Source organism: Oncorhynchus mykiss, chromosome 6 (assembly GCF_013265735.2).
Source record: "Oncorhynchus mykiss isolate Arlee chromosome 6, USDA_OmykA_1.1, whole genome shotgun sequence".
Taxonomy (NCBI): domain Eukaryota; kingdom Metazoa; phylum Chordata; class Actinopteri; order Salmoniformes; family Salmonidae; genus Oncorhynchus; species Oncorhynchus mykiss.
The window spans coordinates 93,430,429-93,441,871 of NC_048570.1; the positions used below are offsets into that span (position 1 = coordinate 93,430,429).

Below are 11,443 nucleotides of genomic sequence, written 5' to 3' on the forward strand. Positions count from 1 at the left end.
CATGAGTCTTTGCGTCTGCTCTTTGCTTGTGGTGCTAGCTGTTCAGTTAGTTAGCTAGCTAGCAATTATAGATACAAGTTGTCAACGCGTTTCTTATTCGGTATCTAAATCTAAACCTACCGCGACAATGAAAGATGTTACCGGGTACCTCAAAACGCAACAGAGCATCAGTTCGACTCCGGAGATGGCATCGGAATGGCACACACTAGAGGAGTTTTACAACAAAAAGTAAGGAAAGCGTCTGTCTACGTTAGCTAGTTTTTGTATGTCATTCATACGCTGAGTCATGGAGTTAGCTTACTAATGCTACAGTAGCTAGCTAAACACAAACCATCAGTGAATGACACAAACAATCCACCAACTGTCAATTGTGTAGAGTGGAATAAAACATGAAATATATTTTATTCGTAACATGTGACTAACGTTACCGAAAATAAAATGTTATGATAGTCGTCATGTCCACAATCTTCCTTGATGCTATGCGGTTAACGGTTGCTAAAATGCTTCAGTAGACAGGGAGGATAGCTAGTTAGTTAACGTTAGTTTTTTTTTTTTTGCGTTTAGGGACTTTTGCAATCTTGCAAGGCCATAGGTATTCATAGTCTCCGCCTTCCCTTCATCAGGCGGCAGGTAGACTAGTGGTCAGAGAGTTGGACTAGTAAGTTAACAGAAAATATCGAATTCCCAAACTGACAAGGTAAACATCAGTCGTTATGCGTCTGAACAGGCAGTTAAACCCACTGTTCCTAGGCTGTCATTGAAAATGAGAATTTGTTCTTAACTGACTTGCCTAGTTAAATAAAGGTAAAATAAATCTGACCAGCTTGCCACTAACCCCATTCAGTGCAGGATTGTTTCTTATTCATCATGTAATTCTAGTACCTAACCATACCTCGTCTTTCCATTGACAGGTTGTGGCATCAGTTGACCCTAAAGCTCACAGACTTTGTAAAAGACCCTTGCTTTGCCACAGGAGATGGCCTCATACAACTGTACGATAACTTCCTCAGTGACTTTGACCACAGGTAGGACCAACACCAACCTACAGTAAAAACTGCTTCTCTGACAATTGGAATAGTAGCTAAAATTACAACACTGTTTAGTAGTCTAATCTCTGAGTGTTCAGTTGTAACCTTTTCTTTCTCTATCTCTCTGTCGTTTCTAGAATCAACCCCCTGTCTCTGGTGGAGATCATCCTGTATGTTGCCAGACAGATGACAGGTAAGAACACAGTCGGTACATGCAGTCTGTAGTCCTATCACCTTCTTCGCTGATGCTAAGTAATTGAACTCGAATCCACTCAGATACAGCATGTATCAGCACTCAACCAGCTCAACCAAGTTCTCCTTTTCAGATCCTAAAGATGCTATCACTTTCCTTGAGAAGACTAAGGAGAAGGTGAAGAGCAACGACGAGTCGGTCATTCTGTGCAAGACGTCTATTGGAGCCCTTAAACTGGAGATAAATGACCTTCCAGCCACAAAGGTAACACGCTGTCTGGGTATACAGTAACTTGTAGGTAAAAAAAACCCTGGAAAACAAACATCTCAATGGAGACCTGTCCCAAGACGGCACTAATCAAAACAATCAAAGCTTACTGAAGCCAGATGTACATGTATGTACATTTTAATCCAGTGTATCTGTATGCGAACCCTGCCAGTCCACCGCTCTAGCCACTAGTCTACCCTGCCTTCCATCCTGCAGATATTAATTGAGGAGGTGGAGGAGACGCTGAATAACTTGCCGGGTGTGACGTCAGTCCACGGGCGATTCTACGACCTGTCCAGCAAATACTACCGCATCGTGGGGAACCACGCCTCTTACTACAAGGACGCTCTGCGCTACCTCGGCTGTGTCGACATCAAAGACCTGCCAGGTAACATCTGTTTACAATGTACCGAGGCAGTATGTTGCACTGAAATCATACAGCAGAATTTAATGTTGGTAAAATCACAAAAACATCATTAGAATTATTATTATTATTATTTTATTTTTTACAATTGTTTGAAGGCGTTATTAGTTTGTGTGCTAGTACTCACTTGCTGTCATAACTGATGTCTTTATATCCATCAGAGACAGAGAAGCAGGAGAGGGCTTTCACACTGGGTCTGGCTGGACTCTTAGGAGAAGGAGTTTACAACTTCGGAGAGCTGGTAAATTACCCATCACCACCCTTGTGATAGTTGTGTTTTTGAGGTATCCTCCCATTTGGTGAGATATTAGTCTGTCTGATAATAAGCATCAAGCAGCCATTTTAAAGCGAGTTTTGGCTGAGCTACAGCCACAAAAGTTTGGGCTCAAGTTTTACCTTTCAAGCAACCAGATGGCTTTGACAGCCTTTGTTTGACAGCCTGTCTCTGCTTGTGTTTTTAGCTGATGCACCCAGTACTGGAGTCCCTAAGGAGCACAGACAAGCAGTGGCTGATAGACACATTGTACTCCTTCAACGGAGGCAACGTGGAGAAGTTCCAGGCCTACAAGTCTGCCTGGGGAGCGCAGGTAACCAGCACAACTGGCTATAGTACGGCCTACAACAGCCGGTTGAATGTACTCTATGGAAACTATCGCTGCAAGAAATAAAGATTGAAAACTATTGTAGCTCCCGTTGTCTCGTTCCAGAATGTGTTATTGTTTATTCACATGGACATGGTTTTGTTGAGGTGCTATGATTGGAGGCCCATTTTTAAAAAATGATAATGTAAGTTAATAATGTTACAATAATCACATAAGATTAGAAATCACCTGTCATTTAACCAACAAACACAACTCATTTCAACGTGTCTGTGTTGCAGCCTGACCTGGCAGCCAACGAAGCCAAACTGATGCAGAAGATTCAGCTGCTGTGTGTGATGGAGGTGGGTTCTCCTTTCTCTCTCTTCTCCCCCCCCCCCCCCCCCCCCCCCACACGGCAGAACTAATACTCTCACTAATTGAATGTTTTATAGTGCAGGAGAACTGACGTTTGGATACAGATTTTACTTTTCACAATGAATGTGTTTGTTTTACCCAAGGGTAGGAACTGAAAAATGTCATATTTTTAGAGGAACAGAATCTGAACCGGGAACGAAAGTGATCTATACTGTTCCAGAACAGTTATTTTGAAAGCATGGGAACCGATTAATAACTTTACATTTCGGGTATTTTTTTCTAGTCCCACAAAAAAAACACAACAAAGTGGTTATGCAAAGCCCTCCCTCTGTCACTCAGAAACTTCTTTCAGTGTCTGCCTGCCACTCCCCCTCCTTCCGAAGCCCTCCCTCTGTCACTCAGAAACTTCTTTCAGTGTCTGCCTGCCCCTCCCCCTCCTTCCGAAGCCCTCCCTCTGTCACTCAGAAACTTCTTTCAGTGTCTGCCTGCCCCTCCCCCTCCTTCCGAAGCCCTCCCTCTGTCACTCAGAAACTTCTTTCAGTGTCTGCCTGCCCCTCCCCCTCCTTCCGAAGCCCTCCCTCTGACACTCAGAAACTTCTTCCAGTGTCTGCCTGCCCCTCCCCCTCCAGAAGCCCTCCCTCTGTCCTCCCTCTGTGTCTGCCTGCCCCTCCCCTCCTTCTGAAGCCCTCCCTCTGTCCTCCCTCAGTGTCTGCCTGCCCCTCCCCCTCCTTCTGAAGCCCTCCCTCTGTCACTCAGAAACTTCTTCCAGTGTCTGCCTGCCCCTCCCCCTCCTTCAGAAGCCCTCCCTCTGTCCTCCCTCTGTGTCTGCCTGCCCCTCCCCCTCCTTCTGAAGCCCTCCCTCTGTCCTCCCTCAGTGTCTGCCTGCCCCTCCCCCTCCTTCTGAAGCCCTCCCTCTGTCACTCAGAAACTTCTTCCAGTGTCTGCCTGTCAGATCTTTGCCAGTGTGTGAGTGTGTGGGCTACTGTAGCCCCTCCCCCCTCTGAAGCATAGGCTACTGTAGCCCCTCCCCCCTCTGAAGCATAGGCTACTGTAGCCCCTCCCCCCTCTGAAGCATAGGCTACTGTAGCCCCTCCCTCCTCTGAAGCATAGGCTACTGTAGCCCCTCCCCCCTCTGAAGCAGTAGATGGTATAGAGTACAGTATATACATATGAGATGAGTAATGTAGGGTATGTAAACATTATATAAATGGCGTAGTTTAAAGTGGCTAGTGATACATTTATTACATAGAGATGCAGTAGATGGTATAGAGTACAGTATATACATATGAGATGAGTAATGTAGGCTATGTAAACATTATATAAATGGCGTAGTTTAAAGTGGCTAGTGATACATTTATTACATCCTGAAAAAGGGGACTTTTCTTTTTTTTTTGCTGAGTCAACTTTTTTTTTAACGGTTCAGAATGAAACAATTGGAAAATGAATTAGCTTCCAACACCTGATTTTTACCAACTTACTGTTGGATGCACTGATTGGTCAGTGTCTCTGGGTCACAGCGCCTGCTTAACAACGAGGATACATGTAAATGATGTTGGATGCACTGATTGGTCAGTCTCTCTGGGTCACAGCGCCTGCTTAATGACGAGGATACATGTAAATGATGCTCCCAAACAGCCCTAACAGGTCTGCCTCTTCTTCTTCTCTCCTCCGTCTAGATGACGTTCACTCGTCCCGCCAACAACAGACAGCTGACCTTCCATGAGATTGGACAGAGTGCCAAGATCCCCGTGAACGAGGTCAGTTGGTCATCAATCCACCAATCAATCGTATGTCACTTATGACAAATCATTAATATCTGGAGGCTTCCTATGATCATAGGTCTGTATCCGTGGTCACCTGGTCCACAGGCGATTTCCCAGCACAATAACACCCCATTAAAATAACATTTAGTTGAGTCGGTGCTTTCTGGAACTATAGGCCTACACATCCTGTGGCTCCACCTCCGGGGTTGGTGACAACTGGGGTTTATCTGGAGACCAGGGTTGGTGACAACTGGGGTTTATCTGGGGACCAGGATTGGTGACAACTGGGGTTTATCTGGAGACCAGGGTTGGGGTTTATCTGGAGACCAGGGTTGTTGACAACTGGGGTTTATCTGGAGACCAGGGTTGGTGACAACTGGGGTTTATCTGGAGACCAGGGTTGGTGACAACTGGGGTTTATCTGGAGACCAGGGTTGGTGACAACTGGGGTTTATCTGGAGACCAGGGTTGGTGACAACTGGGGTTTATCTGGGGACCTGGGTTGGTGACAACTGGGGTTTATCTGGGGACCTGGGTTGGTGACAACTGGGGTTTATCTGGGGACCTGGGTTGGTGACAACTGGGGTTTATCTGGAGACCAGGGTTGGTGACAACTGGGGTTTATCTGGGGACCAGGGTTGGTGGCAACTGGGGTTTATCTGGAGAGTTGATTGTAAACGGTTTGAACCTGGGTCTGATTGTGATTCTTGGTTGTCCCCTGCAGGTGGAGCTGCTAGTGATGAAAGCTCTGTCTGTGGGTCTGATCAAAGGAAACATTGACGAGGTGGACCAGAAGATTCAGATGACCTGGGTGCAGCCCCGAGTACTGGACCTGCAGCAGGTAAATGCATTCTCCTTAACATATTCATATTCACGGGCCCAGGAATAATAATCAATCAATGAGAAGCACCGGTTCTCAGGGGCTGGACACGACTCCTGGTTTGGACCAGAAACAAGGGAATATTCTGTTTTACTATAATGTCCTCTGTAACACAAGTCATTGAGACCAATCCTAGTTGTGGTTAAAGTAAATTGGCTTTGAGCTATAGAAATCATCCTCGACAAATGGAAAAGCTTGTGAATGTTAACCTTTGACCCTGACTCTCTTCCTTGTCCCTGTTCAGATCAAGGGCATGAAGGACCGGTTGGACCTCTGGTGTGGGGATGTGAAAAACATGGCTGTGTTGGTGGAACAGCAGGCCCACGATATCCTCACTTAGACAGGCCTCCCCCCCTTGGTTTAGCATCACTTAGACAGGCCTCCCCCCCCCTTGGTTTAGCCTCACTTAGACAGGCCTCCTCCCCTTGGTTTAGCCTCCTCCCTCTGGTCTCCTCCATGGCCCTGTCCAGAACAACCCCCTAACCTCTAGACACTTGTAGAGATCAGAGAAGATTTATTTAATAGGTTTATGCAGTATGATGATAGTACCTTGCCCTCTGATAGTCTAGGTAGAGTTTTGGCCATATTGCTTACACCAGTCAGATCCTCTCAGACAAGGGTCTAAGGTGTAGGTGCCAGGATGTTCTTCTGGACAGGGCCCTTCCCCCAGCCTGTTCACCCCTAGAACAGACCCCCATCACAGGAATCCTCTCAGACAAGGGTCTAAGGTGTAGGTGCCAGGATGTTCTTCTGGACAGGGCCCTTCCCCCCCCGCCTGTTCACCCCTAGAACAGACACCATCACAGGAATCCTCTCAGACAAGGGTCTAAGCCAGGTGTAGGTGCCAGGATGTTCTTCTGGACAGGGCCCTTCTCCCAGCCTGTTCACCCCTAGAACAGACACCATCACAGGAATCCTTCCTTCCTTCCTCTACCTACCTATCTCCCAGAAGGACTGATGCATCCAACTTTTTCAGTTTTTTTATTTTATTTGTATTTTTGTTGGGGTTCTGTGTACGTTCTTGTTACTTTATAGCAGTAAATAAATACAAGAAAACATTGTTCAATTTTGAAATACAAATTACAAATGCTTGTTGGTGAAACATTACCCTTCAAACATGAATTGTGGATGTGACTGTGTTTTTAGACCTATTGGTTGTATTGACTAATAGAATGACAGTGTTCTCAACCCTGGATCCTGAGGTATGTTTAACCAGGTTATAGTGACTAATAGAATGACAGTTTCTCCAACCCTGGATCCTGAGGAATGTTTAACCAGGTTATAGTGACTAATAGAATGACAGTTTCTCCAACCCTGGATCCTGAGGAATGTTTAACCAGGTTATAGTGACTAATAGAATGACAGTTTCTCCAACCCTGGATCCTGAGGTATGTTTACCAGGTTATAGTGACTAATAGAATGACAGTTTCTCCAACCCTGGATCCTGAGGTATGTTTAACCAGGTTATAGTGACTAATAGAATGACAGTTTCTCCTAACCTGGATCCTGAGGTATGTTTAACCAGGTTATAGTGACTAATAGAATGACAGTTTCCCCAACCCTGGATCCTGAGGTATGTTTAACCAGGTTATAGTGACTAATAGAATGACAGTTTCCCCAACCCTGGATCCTGAGGTATGTTTAACCAGGTTATAGTGACTAATAGAATGACAGTTTCTCCAACCCTGGATCCTGAGGTATGTTTAACCAGGTTATAGTGACTAATAGAATGACAGTGTCCTCAACCCTGGATCCTGAGGTATGTTTAACCAGGTTATAGTGACTAATAGAATGACAGTTTCCTGGATCCTGAGGTATGTTTAACCAGGTTATAGTGACTAATAGAATGACAGTGTTCTCAACCTTGGATCCTGAGGTATGTTTAACCAGGTTATAGTGACTAATAGAATGACAGTTTCTCCAACCCTGGATCCTGAGGTATGTTTAACCAGGTTATAGTGACTAATAGAATGACAGTTTCCTCAACCCTGGATCCTGAGGTATGTTTAACCAGGTTATAGTGACTAATAGAATGACAGTGTCCTCAACCTTGGATCCTGAGGTATGTTTAACCAGAAGGCTATATTGTGTTTAGGAGAGTTGTAACAACATACGCCTCTTGAGTTGGCACTTGCTGAAATTACATTCAATGTTCTCAAGAAATGTTCTAGATCACATCCTCTGTTGCCCCCTGCTCTGCTCCCTGCTCTGCACCCTGCTCTGCCCCCTGCTCTGCACCCTGCTCTGCACCCTGCTCTGCCCCCTGCTCTGCCCCCTGCTCTGCCCATATGCCAGAACAATATGTGGTTTCCAAGACATCTCTAATACACTCAAGGCACCTTCACATTAAGGTCAGTCCATATGGCTAACAGTTGATTTAATAGTTCTATAGAAGCAGATGTAATGTTTCTGGGGGGGGGGGGGGGGGGGGGGTGAACCCAGGGGTACATGAGGTCCAGGACTAGAGGGGTATGGTGTGAACCCAGGGGTACATGAGGTCCAGGACTAGAGGGGTATGGTGTGAACCCAGGGGTACATGAGGTCCAGGACTAGAGGGGTATGGTGTGAACCCAGGGGTACATGAGGTCCAGGACTAGAGGGGTATGGTGTGAACCCAGGGGTATATGAGGTCCAGGACTAGAGGGGTATGGTGTGAGCCCAGGGGTATATGAGGTCCAGGACTAGAGAGGTATAGTGTGAACCCAGGGGTACATGAGGTTCAGGACTAGAGGGGTATGGTGTGAACCCAGGGGTATATGAGGTCCAGGACTAGAGGGGTATAGTGTGAACCCAGGGGTACATGAGGTCCAGGACTAGAGGGGTATGGTGAACCCAGGGGTACATGAGATCCAGGACTAGAGGGGTATGGTGTGAGCCCAGGGGTATATGAGGTCCAGGACTCGAGAGGTATAGTGTGAACCCAGGGGTATATGAGGTCCAGGACTAGAGGGGTATGGTGTGAACCCAGGAGTACATGAGGTCCAGGACTAGAGGGGTATAGTGTGAACCCAGGGGTGTATGAGGTCCAGGACTAGAGGGGTATGGTGTGAACCCAGGGGTACATGAGGTCCAGGACTAGAGGGGTATGGTGTGAACCCAGGGGTACATGAGGTTCAGGACTAGAGAGGTATAGTGTGAACCCAGGGGTACAGGAGGTCCAGGACTAGAGGGGTATGGTGAACCCAGGGGTACATGAGGTTCAGGACTAGAGAGGTATAGTGTGAACCCAGGAGGACATGAGGTCCAGGAATAGAGGGGTATAGTGTGAACCCAGGGGTACAGGAGGTCCAGGACTAGAGGGGTATGGTGTGAACCCAGGGGTACATGAGGTCCAGGACTAGAGGGGTATAGTGTGAACCCAGGGGTACATGAGGTCCAGGACTAGAGGGGTATGGTGTGAACCCAGGGGTATATGAGGTCCAGGACTAGAGGGGTATGGTGTGAACCCAGGGGTATATGAGGTCCAGGACTAGAGGGGTATAGTGTGAACCCAGGAGTACATGAGGTCCAGGACTAGAGGGGTATAGTGTGAACCCAGGGGTACATGAGGTTCAGGACTAGAGGGGTATAGTGTGAACCCAGGGGTACATGAGGTTCAGGACTAGAGGGGTATGGTGTGAACCCAGGGGTACATGAGGTTCAGGACTAGAGGGGTATGGTGTGAACCCAGGAGGACATGAGGTTCAGGACTAGAGGGGTATAGTGTGAACCCAGGGGTACATGAGGTTCAGGACTAGAGGGGTATAGTGTGAACCCAGGGGTACATGAGGTCCAGGACTAGAGGGGTATGGTGAACCCAGGGGTACATGAGGTCCAGGACTAGAGGGGTATAGTGTGAACCCAGGGGTACAGGAGGTTCAGGACTAGAGGGGTATGGTGTGAACCCAGGGGTACATGAGGTTCAGGACATGGGGGAAACTGTTCATATAATTAATATTCCATCATTTCAGTTATTTTCTATTCATCTCTTCAACTACTGTGCTTAAAAGCCTACTGATATACGCTGAGTAGCCGTACCAAACATTAGGAACATCTGCTTACTATTGAGTTGCACCCCCGTTTGTCCTCAGAACAGCCTCAATTCATCGGTGCATGGACTCTACAAAGTGTTGAAAGCCTTCCACAGGGTCTCTACAATGTGTTAAAAGCCTTCCACAGGGTCTCTACAAGGTGTTGAAAGCCTTCCACAGGGACTCTACAAGGTGTTGAAAGCCTCCCACAGGGACTCTACAAGGTGTTGAAAGCCTCCCACAGGGACTCTACAAGGTGTTGAAAGCCTTCCACAGGGACTCTACAAGGTGTTGAAAGCCTTCCACAGGGACTCTACAAGGTGTTGAAAGCCTTCCACAGGGACTCTACAAGGTGTTAAAAGCCTTCCACAGGGTCTCTACAAGGTGTTGAAAGCCTTCCACAGGGTCTCTACAAGGTGTTGAAAGCCTTCCACAGGGACTCTACAAGGTGTTAAAAGCCTTCCACAGGGTCTCTACAAGGTGTTGAAAGCCTTCCACAGGGTCTCTACAAGGTGTTGAAAGCCTTCCACAGGGACTCTACAAGGTGTTGAAAGCCTTCCACAGAGTCTCTACAAGGTGTTGAAAGCCTTCCACAGGGTCTCTACAAGGTGTTGAAAGCCTTCCACAGGGACTCTACAAGGTGTTGAAAGCCTTCCACAGGGTCTCTACAAGGTGTTGAAAGCCTTCCACAGGGTCTCTACAAGGTGTTGAAAGCCTTCCACAGGGACTCTACAAGGTGTTGAAAGCCTTCCACAGGGTCTCTACAAGGTGTTGAAAGCCTTCCACAGGGACTCTACAAGGTGTTGAAAGCCTTCCACAGAGTCTCTACAAGGTGTTGAAAGCCTTCCACAGGGTCTCTACAAGGTGTTGAAAGCCTTCCACAGGGACTCTACAAGGTGTTGAAAGCCTTCCACAGGGTCTCTACAAGGTGTTGAAAGCCTTCCACAGGGTCTCTACAAGGTGTTGAAAGCCTTCCACAGGGTCTCTACAAGGTGTTGAAAGCCTTCCACAGGGTCTCTACAAGGTGTTGAAAGCCTTCCACAGGGTCTCTACAAGGTGTTGAAAGCCTTCCACAGGGACTCTACAAGGTGTTGAAAGCCTTCCACAGGGACTCTACAAGGTGTTGAAAGCCTTCCACAGGGACTCTACAAGGTGTTGAAAGCCTTCCACAGGGTAGCTACAAGGTGTTGAAAGCCTTCCACAGGGTCTCTACAAGGTGTTGAAAGCCTTCCACAAGGTCTCTACAAGGTGTTGAAAGCCTTCCACAGGGACTCTACAAGGTGTTGAAAGCCTTCCACAGGGTCTCTACAAGGTATTGAAAGCCTTCCACAGGGACTCTACAAGGTGTTGAAAGCCTTCCACAGGGACTCTACAAGGTGTTGAAAGCGTTCCACAGGGACTCTACAAGGTATTGAAAGCCTTCCACAGGGATGCTGCCCCATGTCGACTCCAATGCTTCCCACAGTTGTGTCCAGTTGGCTGGATGTCCTTTGGGTGGTGGAACTTTCTAGATACACACAGGGAAACTGTTCAGCATGAAAAAGTGTTGCAGATCTCGACACACTCAAACCGGTGCGCCTGGCACATATTGCCATACCTCGTTCAAAGGCACTTAAATCTTCATTTGATTGAAGTGGATTTAACAAGTGACGTCAACAAGGGGATCATAGCTTTTACCTGGTCAGTCTATGTCATGGAAAGAGCAGGTGTTCCTAATGTTTTGTCCACTCAGTGTAAACGTAGGCAACGTCATCACCACTGATTTACCATACAACAAAATATTAAATCGATGCATTGCATTTATAGATACAGTATTATGAATATCTATTCTACTGCAACATTCTTAATGCAGGATCTTAATTCAATCTTAATAATGAAGGGTTTTCAGAAAATGTCTACAGGAAATCTATTGAGCTAAATTA

At 46.9% G+C, this 11,443-nt stretch overlaps 1 protein-coding gene across 2 annotated transcripts; it reads left to right on the top strand.

The window, feature by feature from the left end:
* The first annotated feature begins 26 nt into the window (after positions 1–26).
* On the top strand, positions 27–6,633 carry LOC110526844 (26S proteasome non-ATPase regulatory subunit 13). 2 transcript variants are annotated; one of them, XR_005052320.1, is made up of 12 exons: positions 27–228; positions 912–1,025; positions 1,166–1,221; positions 1,355–1,485; positions 1,705–1,876; positions 2,074–2,153; positions 2,374–2,499; positions 2,793–2,855; positions 4,545–4,625; positions 5,356–5,472; positions 5,756–6,137; positions 6,240–6,633. XR_005052320.1 is itself a non-coding variant. In XM_036981607.1 (11 exons), exons 1-11 carry the CDS (start codon positions 128–130, stop codon positions 5,849–5,851), a joined length of 1,137 nt encoding a protein of 378 aa, XP_036837502.1. In that variant the 5' UTR covers positions 27–127; the 3' UTR covers positions 5,852–6,633. The 2 variants fall into 2 exon arrangements, 1 of the variants encoding a protein (XP_036837502.1); XM_036981607.1 differs by having other exon boundaries at positions 5,756–6,633.
* The last annotated feature ends 4,810 nt before the right edge of the window (positions 6,634–11,443 follow it).